At 35.8% G+C, this 21,009-nt stretch overlaps 1 protein-coding gene across 2 annotated transcripts; it reads left to right on the top strand.

The window, feature by feature from the left end:
• The first annotated feature begins 2,459 nt into the window (after positions 1 to 2,459).
• On the top strand, positions 2,460 to 7,187 carry LOC145775357 (universal stress protein YxiE-like). Of its 2 annotated transcripts, none has more exons than XM_082586646.1 (4): positions 2,460 to 2,619; positions 3,871 to 3,963; positions 5,712 to 5,818; positions 6,240 to 7,187. In XM_082586646.1, the coding sequence occupies exons 1-4, from the start codon at positions 2,565 to 2,567 to the stop codon at positions 6,435 to 6,437; spliced, it is 453 nt and encodes a 150-aa protein (XP_082442772.1). In that variant the 5' UTR covers positions 2,460 to 2,564; the 3' UTR covers positions 6,438 to 7,187. The 2 variants fall into 2 exon arrangements, with proteins under 2 accessions (XP_082442772.1, XP_082442771.1); XM_082586645.1 differs by having other exon boundaries at positions 3,871 to 3,972.
• The last annotated feature ends 13,822 nt before the right edge of the window (positions 7,188 to 21,009 follow it).

Genomic DNA, 21,009 nt, shown 5'->3' with positions numbered 1-21,009 from the left:
TAGGGTACTGTAAGCCGTAAGTATCCATGCCACAATTTATTTTTGCTGTTAGTTAGGTGTTAGGTTATAAATGCAAATTGTACTTTTAGACATTCTTATTCATACGTTTCACGCCGGGAGGTTTCACGTAACAAACGAGCCAAATTTTTAAGTTGGTAATCGGCAACGTCTACAAGCGTTATAATAATATTTATTTGCATCAGACAAAGCTGTCCATATCCAAAACAACGAAATACTACACAAACTGCAAATGCACAAATAACGAACAACAACAACGAAATAACAATGTAAAACAACGAAATAATACACAAACTGCAAATGCACAAAATCTCACTAAATAGGCTATCTACTGTTACAAGTTTACAGACAATGGTACGGTAGTGTTACAAGTTAGAAGAACTAAAAGTATATCAGAACGATAAAAACAATCAGATGAAATGGCAGCCATCAAAACTAGATAACAGCATACATAGAATTATTATAATGAATAGCCTACGGTAATTTGATATACGGTGACAATCAGACCTCACCAGGGAGGCAACTATAGAGTTAGACGATACTTCGCATCTTCCAACAAAAGAAAAAACATATTTACGAAGTAATGCATCAAATGTTATGATGTTGCACAAGACTTGATGTTCACGTACGCTATAGTGTTTAGGAAAATAGTGCAAATTGTGTACTTAGGCAAATTGTGTATAATTCAATATAAAACATCCCAAACAACAAGCACCTTTTTTATTTGGTCCAGATCATCAATTGTTTTATTTTTTGTCCTTAACGCGTCCGGGACGAAAAAGAGATTAACTACAAAAATCGAAATAGACCTTAGACCTTCCAGCACGTTAATGAACGGGAAAAGGCGGCAAAACCATGAAAGGTTTGAAACGTGCCTGAATGGAAAATCATGTAGTAGGCTATATGTCAGTAGTTAGCACGGCCACGTGTTTTGTCGCTTCTACCTTTTTCTAGACCTCTTTTGTGTTTGCCATGTATTGTTTTTTTGTTGTGATGGTCAGAAATAAAAAACAAACTGAAACTGAGTATTTTCGAAAATCAATTTCAAATACAAATCTCATGCCCTACGTGGCAACTGTAGTTTGCATGGATCAGTAGCTTCTGCATTGCATTTTTGCAATCATGTGGGCAAAGTGCGGAAGCCACTAAGCTAAAGTTGCCAGATCAGCCATTTCTAATCAAATTAGCAGTGAAAATCAGAATTTTATTATAAACATCATAGACCCAGCCATTTTACTTTTCACAAACAATTTTAAGAAATTATAAACATAATCTTGATTTTGTACCAATAAATGCAGTGATTAAAAATGCAAATTAATAATTTTGCATCCAGATTTTATAATATATACATTGTTGCTTTGAAAGTTTTGGTAGCCCACGTTTTCACAGCAATTCAATTTTTCAATACATATAAAATACATAACTACAATAAAAGAGGTTTTCAGTGCAGCATACAGTGATAAAATATAACAGTTATATGGCATTTTGCAAACTCTGCCAAGGAGACAAAATGGCCATTCTCAAGTTATTTTACTGTGAGAGAACTCTGGCAACATCGTGCTATGCCTACGTGACAACAATCTGTAGCTCTCTGTTGACGTTTTTGATTTGAGAGCTGTAAACAGTTTTATATGGGTTAAATAATGATAAATCATTCAGAAGAACTGGTCAACAAGAATGAACTATTTGTTTGGATCCAATCGTTGGCTTGTTGCAACAATTTAAATAGAATTACCGTGCACGCAGTACATTAGAAAACAACTCACAGCTCAGTACCGGTACCGTAAGTTGTAATATTTTCGAACAACCTGGATTTAAACTTGGCTAGCCTTGTTATTTCCTTCTTTTTGGTTTTACAAAGTTACGGTACTCTTCAATTTACGAATTAAAATTAACTTTGCATAGATCGCACTGCAAGTTGAGACACATTTTTTGTATTTTTACCAAGTCTATCTAGAAATAGTTGATCTTCAATTTAAGTTAATCTTCAATTTAAGACCTAAGATTAACTTCGGTAAAAATACAAAACTTGGTAAAAGTACAAAAAAATGTGTCTCAACTGGAAGTGCAATCTCAATCAATTTCTATCAAAGTTTGCAAAGTGTTTTCAGTTTGATTTCTTTTGTTTTTAAAATTTTAGTTTTAAGCTTATCATGCTTGATTTTGTTCAAGTTTGTACTTAAGTAATTTCAATCAACTTCAAACTTTTAGTTTAAAATGTTGCCTCTATTTTAAGAAATTTGTTTTACATTAGGTAGGCAAAGTAGACATTTATTGGCATTCAACTCTCACAATTTGGGGACTAAGAACTGTTGAATTGTAGAGATAGATATAGGCTTAGTTTCCATGAAAGAAATATAGAACAATGATGCAAGCCTGAACCCCATTACAAAAATGTTGCATTAATTAGTATGGGGGTTCTGCTGTGACAATACCACTTCCTTTGCTGTAACAGAGATAAGGATTTAATTGCTTTTTTATTACATTTTTAAGGATTTTGTTTACCATTTTAAAATTTAAGGGTTTAATTCACAATATTTTGAAAAATGAAGGCTCTTGTAGCTATTGATGGAAGTGACTTTTCAGAAAAGGCATTTGACTGTAAGTATGTGTATCATTACTATTTGATAATACTTATGTTTCATCAGTGACAAAAGTGAGGGTACCATACATAAACGAAATAAAAGCAAAGATCGACATGTTATGTTTATATTGCATTTGTTAATGTTATAAATTGAAATAGGGAAGTATCTATAATAACATAGCTAGGAATAAGGCAAAAGGTTCATTATTGCATAATTGACTAAAGTTGAACTTTCTATAGGGTCTACTCTATGTGCGTATTTGTAACCATCAGCGTAATTGCGTCCACTTCACAAATTTGCAAATATTTTGCAATTAAAAATAATTTAAAGTATATATATTTATCAATAATGTTATCAAACGTCATCACGGCTTGTGCAAGTTTTATCTTTTTGCGCTGACTATGTGACTTGTTTTTTGACTTTCAGAATATGTTTTTAGAAAAACTTTGTTTTTTATAAAAAAAATGGCATCCTAACTTTCAAGCAGCATAAAAATAAATATGTCAACAAACAGTGCTTTTATCAGGGTCCAAGTGTTGTTGTTATTATCACATTATTTACCATGCATTTTTTACAAATTGTTTTAGTAGGCGGATCTGCATCGCTCAGAATTATTTTGCCAGAATAACAGTGGTGTTTGGATGCATTTTGGAATTAAAATAGCAATCACAAAATGCGTTACCAGTATTGTAGTTTTAATTCACACAATAATACCACCAAATTATTACATACTTAAAGAGGTAAAGAGGATGAAAGTATCTTTCTAATAAAAAAAGACTACATGATAACTGTTAACAAATATTATGATTTTCAGAGGTCCTTGAAAAAAAATAATAGCAAATACGCACATGCACTATACCTCTTAACTCATTGGTGATCTTATATGAGATTTTTAACTTATGCTGCAATCGCTGCATGATGCATTTTTTGCTAAAATGATGAGAGTTGAGTTTAAAATATAAATGTTTTTATGATTTTTGAATGTATAATGTTCCTATGAATGACTTTAAAACTTCATATTTTGGCATGCTTTGCGTGAAGCAGCCACTTAGAATGTCTACTTGAATAATCCATTTGTTTTAATGTACATTACCCTACAAGCAAGTTTGTGTGGAGTTTTGTCCTCTCTATTGTATTTATGCTTGTGTCAAATCATGTTTTTTTTCTGTTGTTGCACACCATGCCTTGGAGCATGGTTTTTACTATAAATGTGAAACTATATGCATGCCACTATTATTATTGCTACATAAACTTTAAATGATTTCAGGGTTCATTTCTAATATATATAAAGAAGGGATGGAAGTGGTTGTGTGTCATGAAGCTGAACAACCTGCGTTCCCAACAATGGGCATGTTTGCAGGTGCACATGGTAATTTTGTTCTCATCCAATGACCTGAAGCCATTTATATGATTTGTGCTGTTAGACTGAGACAGAACAACGTTTTTGTTAAATTTTTGCTTAGTGGAGTTATTTTGCTTACACTGTGGAGGTACTAGTAGCTAAGATTTAAACTAGGTTTGGAGTTTAACCACGTCTAGCTAAGAACTCAGTGATGTTGGCTGCATAGCTGAGTGGTGTGAGCACTGAGCACTCGTATGGCGCTCAAAGGGTGCCTGTTTGCCACAGCTCAAGAATATGCACTATGCAGCTGTGTCTTGTGGCAAGATAGTGGCAAGACTATTGCATGATTTTATTGCTAGGATTGCTTTGCTAATAAAATCATGCAATCCTAGCCTGAATACGCAGTTGTTTGCCGCAGGTGCTTCTTATGTGCTTAACGTTTTTTCTTAATTTATCATATGATGCGTGTTTGCCTCGCGGAATTAACCGCCATGTGATGTGCCTTTCTCCTCTGCTTTGCCGTTTTATTCTTAGGCATTTCGTTTTCAATTTAGTGTGAAGATCAGTTATTTTTTCGTTACTTGAAAAGGGCTAGCATGTGTATGGCCGAAAACGTTCGTAGATAGTTTATGTTCAGTTTAATATATTATGTTAAAGATTATTATCTTCTTTGCCTGATTTAAATATTCAGCTACATGGCATAAAGCCTGGATACAATAAAAAAGTCTAATTCGAACAGTAAACCAATTAAGGAATCTTTTTTAATCAAGTAACATAAAAGTTTTTTTCTATTTATTTGACTGTACTTCAAAAGCGAAAAAAAACTACATAACTGTGAAATGTACATCAAATATAGTTACTAATCTCTACAGCCTGTTTCACCCTAAAATGGGGATCATCAGAAGGTCTTTATTCGAATAGAATAAAAATAATTCTAATAGAATAGAATAAATGGAATAGAATAAATCTATTTAAATAAGGACCTTCTGATAATCCCCTTTTAGGGTGAAACAGGCTGTAGTGTAGAGGTTTCAGAGAGTAGTAATTATATTTGATGTTATTTGCTCTGCTTGGCTCTTTGTTTGGCATTGAGCACTTTTTGTAGTACCGGTAATAATAGTATTTTTTTTTTGTTTAAATGTGAATTTTAAGTATATATTTTTAGTTTCATTAGCCAAAAAAGATGAACTTATGGCCGGGTAAAATGAAGTTCCTAATTCGCATAACTTAAATTTATACTGTTTGGTTGGTTTCCACCTCTCTCTGCACAATAATATTATTCATTTATAAGCCAAAACTTCAAGCCATCCAAGCGAAAAAATAGTTTCACAGCGAATTAATAGGCTTCAAATGGCCAATCGGTCAAATTCTTCATTTAAGTTTCATTCTAGCTGTAGATCATTTAAAAAAATGAAGTTTTTTTGTTTCGACCTCAGCATTTCTGTATTTCTAGAATAGAAAATTTGTTGCTACATATTTCTGTTACAAATTCTCTCATTCATTTTCGATCATTCTACGATTTTCTTTGATCGCTTTTAAATTCAAATTTCCGCAAATTAGTTTTCCTCATGTGTAAATCTTCTGGACGTACCGTACGTTTGATGTATATTACATTTGTTAACCTAACAAACTTCTGTAAATCGTTGGTAGGCCTATTGACTTTAGCTGGTCGTAGTTATCAGCAACATCAACAATTGTAAGGAGCATCAAAATTGTTTGTACAGAAAGGATCTAAAGCTATGATTCTCACACTTATTTTTGGTTAGGCGGTGCAGCGTATCCACAAGAAGAGATTAACCGCATCGTGGCGTTGCATAGAAAACGATTGGAAGATTTAGCCGCAAAATATGCAGAGAAATGCAAAGCAAAACAAGTGAGTGCTATTATTGCAATATTCCTTTTGTCGCACCAATAGTGGCCTAACTATTGTGCAATGTTTTCATTAAGATTTGTCGGAGAGCTTTTTCAGTTGCATATCATCTTTATTTTTATGCAAGATTTTTTTCTGAGTACTAGCCCCATTGTTGAAAGGTATGTAGGCTGTTCCATTAATTTTGCTTCCTATTCTACGCGTACAGCAAAAATTGACCAAGTTTGTATTATCAGCCACAAGCCTAAACAACAATGCCTATATATTAAATCACAAACAAATTGACTTCAACTTTTAGAACGTTTTTTGCTCGGCAGATTTTTAGTGTAACAGGAATAACAGACTTGATAATCGATTTATTACTCAAAAACATTTCCTCGACTTCATTGTACCCTACTTGTCCTACATTCTTTAATCTTTATAGATTCGGTACAAAGTGATTGTGGACACCATTGATGGTAGCGCAGGAGCAGGTATCATCAAACGTGCAGAAGGTGTTGAGGCCAATCTAATAGTTGTGGGCACTCGTGGTCTGGGAGCAATCCGTCGAACCATACTTGGTTCTGTCAGTGATTATGTCGTGCATCATTCAAAAGTGCCTGTTGTCGTCTGCCATGTGTAAAGGCCGTCGTAGAGTTTTCTGGATATTCTCTGAACTTTTGTGTCAGTACATTTATCGCTGTCAGTTGATCATTTCATGCAGTTTAACTTTCACTTTCTGTTGTTTGAAAAATTCCTGAACATCACATAATTATAACCGCTGATTTTTTTTCTCCTTTCTCGGTTCAGTGTTGTAGAATGTAGATGCATTGCAAAGCTGTTCGTTTGTGCATTTTAAATTTTTTTTTGCATTCCGTCCTCCCAATGCAATATCTTTTGACTTTTGTCGAAACGTTTAGCATCTTCTCAACGAGGCATTCGATCGTGTTTTGATATAAGATATTCACAGCTTGTGTTGGATTTTTTTTCGTGGATGAGTAGAGACAATAGTTGTCAAATATTACTTTGCAATCATTAACTGCCTGAATTGCTGCTCAATAGATCTACGTATTATCTTTGTCGTTGTGCGTTTTGCTTTAATCGTAAGTCTGTCTCAAAGTTGACCATTTTTTGTCCGCTTTTATAAAATGCGTGATGACGGAAGCAAACCAACAAACTACAGCACAACCATTTCTTCAAAATCGTGACCGCAAGGTGGCCTCTTTGTGTTATACTCTAAAATTTCTGTTCACTCGTGCTTGCAAAAGAAAAGTAAACTGTGCAATGATGAGGGTACAAATTTTGCGCGGGCCGAGCATGCATCTCTTAAATTTGTGTGATTTGTTTTTTGCTACGCTTGAAAGTCGTACAATAAAGTGCAGAGAAACAGTTGTTTTTTTGCCTACAGCCTCCAAGCCCTCCATATATTACATACAGTAAGCTTCAGTGTGTCCGGGTGAAGTATTATGTATCAAACTAAGACAAGATACACACATCGACCAGGTATGAAAACATACAGCAAACAGTATCTCATTTAAATTTTTAAGTCGTCTGCAGAAAAAATCATGTCTGAAGAATCTTAAAACTATTCCGCATTGCCAATAACTTTATCAGCCACAGTTTTGCAGTTTACTCTGCTTATTCGGCGTACAGTGATGGTGTTGTTTTTTTCTATTGTATTTTGTAATACTAATATTGGGAAAACTCACAAATTTATACTCATCTGCTCCGATAGTTTAGTTGGTTAGGCGCCTGACTACGAATATAAGAGGTAACATAAAAGTTGGACAGCATTTTCTACAAACATCCAAGGGCCTCAGACAATGTTGCTACACCGCTGCTTAAACTGTAGGTTATTTATACTGTGGTAACGTCAACACAGAATTGGTGTGTTGTAGTGTTTGGTCTGATTTTCAACTTGTTTGTGTAATAAAAAAAAAAATTGTCCTAAAACATCAAAGATTTGGTCAATGTTGCGATAATGTTTTGAAGCATTAAGTGATTTTCAAAAAATTGACAATGGTCAACTTAATGCAGTCTCGGCCCACATCGTTTCAAGTTTGAAATTGGTTTGTAATCATGAATATCCAAGTTTTTAAAAAAAAGGTAAACATGAGAAAAAAAGCTTGTTTGTACACGTAACTGCATAACCAGCCTGCCTGGATTTTTGTTGCTCATATGTGCTAGCGAACAGCTATGTTATGACAACAAACGAGAAAACTCAAGCGTAGTTCATGCACAAGAGTTGAGTTTCAGCAAAATATGATAAAATTGCACCAAGCACTGAGTGTAAAATTGAAATAAGTTTATTATGGTTATGGCGTTGTTATATGTTGTAACTTTTCCCACTGACATCCTCAAGAATGCTCGAATTTTCTGTGAAATGTCTGCAGCAACTTATAGGGTTGGATGCAAAAAAGTAAGGTTAGGTGCAAACATCCCTAACTCGTGCGGTTATAGGCAAATTGTTCGTAAAACGATTGTTCGTAAACTGTTTTTCGTAAAATGAAATCCGTAAAACAATTTTTCGTAAAGCATTTCTTCGTATAGCCTACATCAAATTTTAACTGCATGCACGAAAAAATGCTTTAGAAAGAATTGTTTTACGAAGAATTAATTTTACGAACAATTGTTTTACGAACAATTGCTTACCAACAATTGCTTTACGAACAATTGCTTACCAACAATTGCTTTACGAACAATTGCTTACCAACAATTTGTCGGACACCAACTCGTGCAATACTGATAAACGAAAAAACTCTCAATGCCTAATGGTTAGACTTTGGGTTGCTATTTTCACTCTTTGTATTGTTTTAGAAGTGAAGCCAGCTGATTATAAGACAAAAGATCTGATATTTCTGTGATAAACTTCGGAAATTTTGCCTGAGGTGTCCCCACCTTCACAGACAGAATTTTTACTTCATAACCTATTTCGATTCACACTGAAATTATCAATTTAACTATTATTAAATAACTAGGCTATTCGAGTGAGCAGTGGTTACTTCAAAATATTGCATCGTTTTGTTAGTTTGAGACAAAAATCTTTTCACTCCCTTGAAATCCCTAATAACACTTGCCCAATAGGCTATCGCCGAAATGAACGGAATGTGGTTAAGCAAGCAAAAAAAATTTACAAAATCGAAACAAAAAATGTAAAACTACAAGCCGAAAAATGCTGCACGAACTAGTAAGTGGGCCCCTAGTTAGAGGTAGGCCCCCAGTCAAGGGTTTGTAGAGCAGTAAATACATAGGGGAGACTGGGAATCAGTGGGACAAAATTTTAAGGGTTCAGAAAAACGCAAATTATGATTTTTTGCTTCCCGAGATTTTATTACTAGCGCTTGTATTTTGTGTAGTTTGATGCCCTTCATCAATCTTGGATTGCATGAAATCATAGGTTTAAAGAAAAATGAATGGTTTGAATTTGAAAGCAGTGAGTCAAATGGGTATATATGGGACACGTGCAGGAGAAGTGGGACACCTTGGGGTGAAATGGGCAGTACAAAGAATGCACACAAATTTTGCTGTTAAAAGTTGTCTTTTGGTTTTATTACAATAATAACAAACTTAAATAACAAAAATTATGTTAACAGTCAGCAGCACACTATAGAAATGCAAAGTTTCAAACATGTTTGTGAAAAAATATCTTCGATCTTTTAGCGAATATCAAGATCTTCAAACTTGACTGCAAATATTATGCTGACGTTGGTAGCCTACAAAGTGTTGTTCCTTTCGAAGATGACTTTGGAAGAATGGAGAAATATAATAATATCAAGCGGAGAAATAGGGTGGGAGTCAGGGACTTGCGGATGAACAAATTTGTTGTTAAATTTACTAGTTTTCCTTAAAAAGTTAACCATCATCTCTTCATCTTCAGTCGATGTTTCCTCAACTTGAGCCACAGATAATACAAGATTGGGAGCCTTCTCTATTTTAAATTCTACAAGAACATATCACCCCATTTGCAAGGCATTCGGATCAACACCTCCTAAATTAATTGGATCTAAAGATTCATCTTCACTTTTCTCAAGTTCATCATCTTTGCTATCCGCCATGATCGTCACAACGTTGTCATCATCTGAGCTTTCATCACGAGCGACGTGTTTCTTCTTTTGCAGACGTTTAGGCTAAGCGACACTGCAAAGTTAGACTTTTTCCGGTGTCTTTTCTCAAGATCTAACCCTACGATGAGAACTAGCACTACTATTGGAGAGAACTGGGACAGCTTGTCCCAGTTCTCCTGCAAGATGTTTTTACGCCATGCCCATTTTGTAGTTCTACCATTTGTCTTGCAAAAAGATGACTTCTTTACTACCATCAATGCAAGCTGATACCTGAAGCAACACAGTCCATTCACTAAAACTAATATACCTTTATAATTCGAGCACTATTACAAAATAATGCTAAGCCTAAAAAATTAATTTTTTCACTCAAAAACTACTTACAGCGACTGAAGTTGAATATAGCTAATACAACAATGGTCTCAACTGCACACAAGTGAAAGGAAACTGATGTTTACGTGAACACGTGATCGTTAGCATGACTGGATGTAAAACGCGGGAAATATTGCAGGTGTCCCAGTTGTAACGCGTCCCAATTATCCCCACACTCCCCTACTGTTTTGCATGATTTAATTAGCTATTGACAGTAGCGGCGCCACGGGGTGGACTGGGGTGGACATGTCCACCCCACTCCTATTTAGAGTCGATTTTGTAATTCGTCGAGATCCGATGAGAAAACATGGGGTGGTGTATGCGGGGGGTTAGGGGAGCCTAGTGACAGCGTCATAAATCAATTTCAACTTCTTACGTATGAATTACTATTAGTTTTGCAGCATTGACTTATACAAAGAAATGAAGAATCTTTATTGTTATCGCTCTGTTGTATTGATTGATGATTGTAGTCAAGGTTGCCAGACTGAAATTTGAAAAAAAGGCCAAACTCAACAAGAAAAAAGGCCAAATTGAGGCCAAATAGGTAGAAAAAAGGCCAAAAATAAGCCAAACTCAAACAAGATAAAATAATCACTGTAATCAGGGTTGTCAGACTGTGAAAAGGTCTTAATGCCAAAATAATACAAGAAAAATCCATGGAAAATTTTCTTAGGAGGTGTAGGCCTAGCGCCTGCGGTCCTTTTTCATGTTTGCTTTAGACAGTCTAATTGCCGTTGTGAAATTTGTGCTTGGTAGGAATTTGAAACGCTGGCTGAAAATTAGGGCGTTTCCTCGGAATTTTCACCACTTATCAGGGTTTGATTTTACATACGCAGTTTTACGTTGTTATAGGTGTTGCGCATTTGACACATGCTGCCAGGCCCGTAGCCAGCCGGGGGCCAGGGGGACCTCGCCCCCCTGAAAAAAATTCGCCCCCCTGGAAAAATCCCAACATTTTCGAGCAACAGCCACAATTATAATGATTCTGCACATTTAAAAATTTTCGGCCCTCCCTAAAAACAGTTGGACCTCCTTGCTCTGCGGTCTGGCTACGGCCCTGCATGCTGCATTGCTTGAAGCAATAAGCCCCTTTAAACCAATCGTTCAGCGTTAAATAAACACAGTCAGTTTGTGAGTTTCCAGTGTGGTTTCTGTCGGCCAGTTGTGTGGTGCCTTAATTTCTCAGTCAGTTTGTCACGGATGCCTTTCTTGGAAGTCACGGTATTAGTTTAATTATGGTTGTAGTATAGTTTTTCATGTTCTGAATTAGTTTAGCTCGTTCTATTTGATTTCAAGGCATTATTTGGCTACAACATTCCGACGTGGAAGTTCATTCATTTCTTTGTAATAATCTCCTACTCACAAAAGAAGCAAGGTATTGTTCTCAAGATCATCCCCACTACACGCTAGTACCCGGGATGTTGCTGTAGCAGCTACAGCTAGGTATGGGAGGATGTTCAGACCACTCGACGTCCGCTACAAAGGCAATACCTTAGCAAGGTATGAAAGGAATGGTCCAACAGGAAAGAGTCTTACTGTAGTGTCGAACAGACCTGAACACTTTTCATAAGAAGGTCAAATATGAAGGCAATCAATATTAAAATGTCGTCAGTGAATAAAACTAAATTCATATCGTCATAATTGAATAATCTATGTTCATGTCGTCTAAATTCCTCAATCGTCGTAGGCTACTGCGTGATGTGCAGTCTGACCATGGGAAGAGCTCAACACTTTGCTCTCCTGGGCCGCATCGAAACGGGCTTTTGCCTAAGGATGGGTTTCTTTTATGCCTGGTTTTCTTTCTCCATCCTATTTTTATTATGATGACTGCTCATCCACATTAATATTGGAACTGGCAAATGCGAACCACAACACTTTTCATTAGGCTATCATTTATTGCTACATGTGTGCTTCTGTTTGTTTTTTTGGGTTTTGTGGCCGTGCTAACTACAGACATACAGGCTACTACATGATTTACTATTCAGGCACGTTTTAAACCTTTCAAGGTTTTGCCACCATTTCCCGTTCATTAACGTCCTGGTAGGCCTATATCGACTATTGTAGTTACTATACTTAGTTAGTATCTTTTTCGTCCCGGACGCGTTAATGACTAAAAATAAATGAATGAATGATGTATGTATCATTTAAGTGAACATTACTACAGTAATTATTAAAAAAAGATTCTTTTGTAACAAGTCTATGATCAATAATATATTTGCTCATCACAAATTTATTTATAACATCACAATAATGGTAATTTGAAACGCACTCAATTACACAACCACGAATCACTTGTATTGCTCAACAACTGAATTTCTGAAAGCATGCTCTACTGGCAAGCCAGCGGTTGTGTTGGACTACCGATCGATCGAAAATGCAGCTGACTTTAGTGACCTTTTGGTCTTTCGCTGCCATCCTTGTGCGAATTATTTGTGTTTATTGTGTTTTTGTATATTTTTGTTTTTTTCTTTCTTTTTTGCCAACAAAACAAAAATAAATTGAACTGAAAAGTGAACACGTTAGTCGTTACATTTCTGTGTAGGCCACCTACTTTTGAGCGTTAACATTATAATTCCAAAATAATGTCTATAACATTCATATTTATCGATATCTTATGACTTGTAGCGGATTTTAATAAATTATAGCAAAAATAATTCTGAAAGTAGCAAGTATATGTATATAATAGAAGGACTGTAGCAGATGAGTTTTAATCCGCTACAGTGGTGACATCTGGCACCACTGGCTGGCTTAGAGGGGAGCGCAGTCTGACTCGGCGTCACATTACAAGTATTTAACAAATATAGAACATGTATTGAACAATGGTGAATACGGTTTCATCTGGTAAAGTTACGATATATGAGAAATATTGATTATTATGCATTTTAAAGATTAAATTTAAAAAAGGCCAAATTTAAGGCCAAATCTAGAAAAAGGCCAAACGTATAATTTCTAAGGCCAAACGGCTTTAAAAAAAGCCAAATTCGAGAAATTTGGCCTTAAAAAGGCCAATCTGGTAACCCTGATTGTAGTTTAATTTTACCATTTTGAGGTGATGGCTTTTGTCACGTCACAGCTGAGACACAAGCTTTTGTGGTGTTTGCTAGTTCACCACGTTTTTGTTTGTTCCGTAATTGTGACGTAACAATCAAAATATAGAATTAATGGAAAGAGTCGATGGCCACCCTCAGAAGTCAAAATCTTAAATCAGTAATCATTCATGAGTTAAGTTTAAGTGAAGGTCGATTTTATTTGGCTCGAAGAGGTAGCCTAATTGGGATATCGCTGTCTTGCTATTTATCGAAATGTCTGAAAGGGATCCAGCGTCTGAAGTGATACACAGCGATAATCGCAAATTTGTTGTTAAATCTGGCCCGGTTCAGCCACTGATAGTTTTTCCGCAGTCGGAGCAGTGCAAAAAGAATTAGCGATTTCAAAAGAAATGGTATTCAGAGTTTGGGTGGGTGCATGGAGTACTCGACTTCGAAAGATGCTGCATTCTGTTTTATTTGCCGATGTTTTGGCACGCTTGGTAAGTTTATCGCTTTCTGATCGCTATGGCATTGAGTTATCCCAGTTATAGGCTACACTTACAGTAATGTTACAGTTTATGTAGCAGCATTCTTTTGCTTGAGTTTCAATTTATCGGTAGGTCAACCTCCTTACCTGAAATTTAATAGAACAAACTAATGATAGGAAACTGTAAAGCATTATAATATCGGAATAGCGTATAAATGCATTTAACATTTTAAAAGTCATGAAAGCGAAGCTGAAAAGTTTTATTTTAATCGTCGAAGAAATTTAAACCTTGCACAATGCACATGTTAGCCTAATTTAAATGGTTTAATATTGCTGTTATTATTCACATATAAAGTATTAGTAGACCTATATGTGCGAATTCCCAAGTAAAAAAACAAGAAGTTAAAAACAATTTGCCATTAGTTAAGCATAAAATCCTGGATTGCCATCAGTTAAGCAAAGCTAACACTCTTGTGTTGGCAGTTGGCTGCTCAGAAGACACGTTTACAAAGACGGGTTTCAAAAACTGGAAAAATGCCTCCGGTGGAACTGGAAAATTTGCAAAACATGCGAAATCACGAATGCATTTGCTATCTTTGGAACGAATGCAAAACTTTAAGTCAGTGACGCCTGTTGATATCCAGTTAAATGAAGCAGCTCGCGAATTGAGGGGGAGACAAGAACGAGAAAGGTACGAAAATCGTCATATCGTGGAGGTAATATTCGACGTTATACGCCATCTAGCGAAGCAGAATGTCGCCTTTCGTGGACATGACGAATCAAACTCATCTAAAAACAAGGGAAACTTTCTTGAAGAACTTCAGTTTCTGTCGAAATACCACATGCCTCTTAAAGAATGGATAGAAAAGCACCCTCAAAATGTGTCATACTTTTCTCATGTCAGCCAAAATGAGATGCTCAGTATTTGTAGCAATATTGTAACTGATGTTATCTGCAATCAAGTGCGTGCTGCCAAGTACTTCTCAATTGAATGCGATGAGGTGACATCACATAAAAATGCCTACATGTCTATCATAATACGTTATGTGGCAGATTTTCAAATACAAGAACGATGTTTGAAGCTTGTACAGATATCCAGTTTGACTGGAAAATCTTTAGCGGATGTCATTGTAAAAGTTTGAGTGATGTTAAACTTCCTTTAAAAGACCTAATAAGCAAAGGTTTTGATGGGGCTGCCAACATGTCAGGCAAGGATGAAGGTGTACAGCAACACCTAGTTGCAGCGGGTGCCACACTGTCGGTATATTTTCATTGTTTTGCACACCGATTAAATCTTGTGCTTGAGCACAGTGTTGAAAACTTGGCGACAGTCAAAACAATTTTTGAAACAATTGGTGACATCTACCGCTTTATGGACTGTTCTCCCAAGAGACATTTTTTGTATAAAGAGCATTTGAAAAAGGAGGGAATAACGTCTGGAAAAATTGCATTGCACTCGCTATCTGATACTAGATGGTCTGCACGTTCAGATAATCTGGATGTTATTATTAATGTATATCCAGCACTGCTGTCAATGTTCCAACAAATGTCAAACGAAGGTAATGGTGTAGCTACTGGTTTGTTGTTCCGCATTAAGCAGATTGAATTTGTTACTGCTAGTCTTATTCTTCATAAATGCTTTTCGTTAAGTAAACATGCTTCAGATTATTTACAAAGTGAAGAAATGGATCTCACCACTGGAGTCGCTGCTATCAACGACTTGACAAGACCATTTGACTCACTACGTTCAAAGGAAGTATTTAACAAGTTGGTTTTCAACTCATCGCTGTTTGCGGATAAAAATCAAATTACCAGTGAAACCACCACGCCGGCTAAGCGATGCCGCTACCTACCAAGCCATTTCCGAGATGGTCAAACATTATTGACAGGTTGCAACAGTCTTCCATGGAGTGAATCTGAATCCATTACAGAAAAGTAAAGAAGAGATTTTTTTTATCCCTTTCTTGACAGAATGCAAACTGAACTTAAAAAGCGTTACTCAGATCAAGCCTGTGAATTAATGTCAAATGCAGCTGCATTTTATCCCACGCACATGTCTCCATCAAATTCGCCTAAAGTTGAATATTTAGCCAAATTCTATAATTTCGATGAAAATCAAGTTGGACAGCAATATCTTCTCTTTTTGAGGTCAGCTAATTGTCAAAAGTGGAAACTAGAATTTGAAAAGCACCAAAATGGATTGACCAAGACCCCGTGGTTGTGTTTGCCTTCACTTTTGAAATTGTTTAAACAAAACGATCTCAATCATTTGTACAGCGATTTGTTTCAAATTATTGCTATTGTTGCTACTTTGCCCGTGACTGTGGCATCTTGTGAACGTATCCACAGCAAAGTTAAGATAATAAACAATTATCTGCGAGCTTCCATGTCATCACAAAGACTTGAACATCTGGTGCAGATCAGCAGTGAGCGAGACATTGCCGATAACACTGATCTTCAAAAATTGGTGGAAGCTTTTAAGCTGACCTGCGAGCCCAAAATAAAACTCTAATGAAGTGATTCTTAACCTATGGCTATAGGTATTATTGGGTAATAGCGAGGCTTTTTGAAGTTCTGTTTAAGGGGCCACCCAATAATTTTTTATAAGGCCGCCTATCATTGCAGCAGCTCTATCACATGAAATAACGACATGCTTGCTAACATCAAGATCGTATAGTCGGCAATTCTATGGACCGCAGAGGAAATGTATGGGAGCGTTTGGCACCATAAAACGCCTTAAAACACTGGTTATAACCAGCGAAAACTGAATTTTGATATGTCACCAAGATTTTGGTAATTTTTGATACCTTCGTACTTTATGAAACTGATCACTTCCGTTTTATCTATTCTATTGTTCATAATTCAGAGTGCTTTCAATGGAAAATGAGCTTTTGCCCCCTTGCAATATCTTTTGTTTATTTTTCAATAAATTTCACAACCGAGCTGCAATAAATCACATCGTAATCGGTAATATTAGTGACCATACTTTACGGTACTAGTATATTACCTCGAAATATTTTTTCCACCCCACTTATTTTTGGCTGGCGCCGCCCCTGGCTATTGATGATCGATCTTTTGCAGTATTTTTTAATTTTTCAAACAGTCAAAAAACATTAGACAGACTAAAATGAATGGGGCCCTTATCAATCGTGCCTCCCCCTCCCCGCCGGGGTACGGGGGCAGTTAACACGGCCCTGCATATTGTGTATATCGAATGTAGTTATAGATATCCCTGATCGAATGTATCTTTCATATTTTGTTGTTTTATAAGATAAGTTTAGGTAAAGGGAGAGGCTTAAACTTTTTGATAATTTTTTTAAATTCAACTTAGCCTACACCCTAATTTTTGGATAGCCTAAACACCAAGATATTTTAAAACGTCTGGTGTAGATGACAATTGACAGGAGCGTAGCCAGCACAACGTTTTTTGGAAGGGTTGTAAATGGATATGATAGCACATGTCAGTGAGCCTGGAGGTCTGTTGCCAAAGGCGACAAACCCACGGGAATCTGGGAGCATCTTTTGTTTTAGGCATAAAGATCGTTCTTTTCAAAGTAGCCTATTGAAGTCAAGCTATAATAGCCTGGCAAAGCCTAGTGCAAATCAATTGTTATAGCCTTACTGCGACATTGTATGAATAATGAATGGCTTTGACTGAATGCACAATCAACACGATCGACTTTTTTTTGACAGAAAAAAAGTTTCTGACTTGGATTTTGCTAAATTGCGATTATATTTTGACGTGATCTATGTATAATTCTTTGACGTAACGAATTTTCTCCATGATTTACTTTAAACGTTAAAGTTGTTATACACAACTTTGCGTCAAACCGTTTCAAATACGGTCACAAATTCTGAAGAAGACATGAAACATCATGTTTGTGACAAAAACATACAAAGTAGATATATATTCAGTTCAGCACAGCAGCTCATTTTATTGCGACGTAATGATGCACTTCTTTTTACTTACACAGAATTTCAAATAGGAAGAAACATCACCGCATAGCGCATACAACAAAATATTCACTTTGTTTATGTTGGTTCAACAAATCACATAAATAAACAAGAAATGAGAACCATTTGAGAAAAATTTTGATGTGTCAAACTTTTGATTTATTTTTACATACTAAATCTGCTTAAAAGAAGCCTGAGCAACTAAAACAAACACTTTAGTAGACTTCTACCTTTAATGATGTACCAATGTTACTGAAAATTTTCTTCAATGGGTCTTAGTAATATAGCTTAGCCATTAACTGTAGTTTACTTGAGATACTTTTGTAAACATACAAGCTAAAAATGGTTATTTATAATTTTATATGACGATTTTTTGAAAATATTATGAATGGTGTGCTCTGCAATTTCATGCACTTGACAGTGAATGACAATTAACAAAGAAATGAGTTACATAAGTTTCAACAAAATTAAAAAAGAAAAGAAAAGAGAACTCTCATTGTTATGAAAGCAGTTGGCCTCAGGGGGGGCGTAGAACATCACTAATTGGCTTAGTCACGGTTAAATCTTTCTTGTGACGAGCATTGTGTCTGTTCAACGTTAAAAGCTTGAAGAAAAAAATGAACCTTACGCATATGACCATATTTAGGTCTTTTCATCAGCTCAATAATTCATTTTGCGGCCGTGCTAATCAACTCATTTAATCATCTGCTGTTTAAAGTTATCAGGTGATCGGAATGTTGTGACTTTTGACCTTGCGTGACAGATTCAACTTAGCAAGCATTTGCGATAATATTTGTTTGCGTGACGTTGTTTTTTTGTTTATTTCAATTTTTCGGAATGTCACGATATTCCTTCATATAAAAAAGGCTTGTGTAAATTTCCTCCCACAATACCCTGCTTACAGAAGCTTACACTGGGTGGGTTAATTGTAGGCTATGCAATACTTTCATGCTAGTTTCAGTTTTTTTGTAGATTTGTTTCCCAAATTTTCTAGCCAAATAACTTACAAATAACAATGCATTGAACGGAATAAGATAACTCGTTTAGCATTATCTACTCTATGAGAACCTACACATGTAGAGACATTGCTGGTATACGTCAATGCAACAGAATCATGTAACTTGTAAGCAGGACGGTGGCGTTTCAACCATTGAATATGTTAATGAAATCATCAAAGAAAGCTTTTTTAGAATAATAACGGCAGTCTTATTGTCTTTAACTGCTTGTCATATTTGCCTAAATTTAACGTTGATTTCAGGCATATTGATGTGTAAACGTGTTTGAGCAGTTGCGTATAGGCTACTTATGGGGTGTCTTTTTACCTTCCAATATGAGAAAAGTTCTGAATGAAATTCCTTGGATTTTGACAAAAACTAAACAAAACTTCTCAGCTTTGAAGCTGATGTCGTAATGTTTGAACTGCTTTAGTGTTCAATTGAAGCTACATACACGTTTTGCCTTTGAAAAGATTTCTTCTAGGCTGCAATAACTTGTGCTACATTGAAATCACTACTCAGCAGGCTACCACGGCTATAGGTCGTGGATTTTCCATCTTGAAACCTACCGGTACGTTAATGTAAACGGTATCGCCCAACTTCATGAATATTAGCCGGAACAACTCACCCGTTCCTCGGCTCAACGTCATCTGGTGTTGAAATAAACCGAAATGTGGGCTACTCACCAATATTATTTCGAGACAAGACCAATCGGTTTTGCGTCGACATGTTTCGAAATTTTGTTTCATTCTAAACGTTGTGGAAAAAATCGATTTGTTATAGAAACTAACTTTCTTTGCGTTGATGAAAAACCTAGGCTATTTTTCCCTCTTTTAAGCAATCTCACAACCAGACTTGGACAACTAGAATTTTTGTAGTCGTTCCAAATTAGATTAGAATTATAATTAAAGGAATTTAAGCTTTGACAAATTAGACTAGGGTTAGAATTAGAGCTACCCAAGTTTTCACAAATTAGAGTAGAGTTTAAACTAGATTAAAATTAGTTGGACGCAGTTGTCACATATCTTTTTTAGTTGGATAAAAACGCCAATGTGGCAACTTGGGATCGAAGTGTCATTCAACCATCACAGCGCCAAAACCGCTTACGTCATAATATACATTGTAACGTCAGTGAATTGATCGAATTTTTCATGACTTTGCTGCTTAAGGGATGGAACGACCCTTTGATCTTGATCGTTTTATCGCATTTTTTTGTATAACGTTGATAAGAGCGCAGTATCCTTCCATTTTCCAAAAAATACTGATAGACAAACTAAAATTTTTAGCAAAACCGGAGATTGGATAGGAACTACAATTAGAGCAAACAAGTTTTTACGAAATCAGATTAGAATTGAAATTACCTACACTTCGCTCTAATTTATCGAATTAGACAACTAGAATTATCTAGTTGTCCAAGTCTGCTCACAACAAAACGTTTAGCCCAGTCAGGGCGCAGTTAAGAAAAAAATACTTTATTTCAAAAAAGTTTTTATAATGCTGATTATTGTGACATAAAAGCGGTGTATCCACTATGGCGTGAGCAGGCTATTACAAGAAGTGTAGTAGGCCGCTGTTTTTGTCTCATGTTTAGTTGATTTTCTTTTATACTGAAAAGTAAATGCAAGCCAATAGTATTGCAATTGAAACTAAAGCAGCAACCTTAATCTTAAATCTCCCGCAATAAGAAAGGCACCATAAAACTTTCTCTGCGTAAGCCTCTCCCCATTATTTCAAACATGCAGTGCTGTCCATATATAAATTTTTTAATCAACGCCAATAGTTGCAATAAACAATATAAGATGCTAACTACCAGAATATTGTTTAGCACTTTAGCCTGTTTATCTGAAAGCGTGCTTGACCAGTCCAATTCATGTTTTTGCACAGTAGGCTACCACTTTTCCACTTGGTGTGGAATCATATTGTTGACTTACTCACCATATCATTGAGACAGTGACATCAATAAAATAAGCGCAGGTATGTTTTCGTACGTAGTCAAACTTGCGCAAATAAATTTTGGAACAAGCTACAAATTGAAGCTGGAAGCAATCACCGTTGTTTCTTGTACGGTTTCAAAACTAGAATATTCAGCAATGTTTACTGTTTTGGCTTCATTTGTGCATTTGCAGTGTGTGCATTATTTCGTTGTTTTGTTTTGGATATGAACAGCTTTGTCTGACGCAAATAAATAATAATAATAAGTCCTTGTTCTTGGTTTTTTAAGCGTTTAATTTTATAGCTTCAGTTTTTAGGATCTTTACCAAAAAAGTAGCCCTTAGCAGATTTCGGCTTTAGTGGGATTTATTGCAATGAAATCATA

Source organism: Aplidium turbinatum, chromosome 8 (genome assembly GCF_918807975.1).
Source record: "Aplidium turbinatum chromosome 8, kaAplTurb1.1, whole genome shotgun sequence".
In the NCBI taxonomy this organism is placed as follows: Eukaryota; Metazoa; Chordata; class Ascidiacea; order Aplousobranchia; family Polyclinidae; genus Aplidium; species Aplidium turbinatum.
This window is presented reverse-complemented; position numbering and strand designations above follow the sequence as displayed.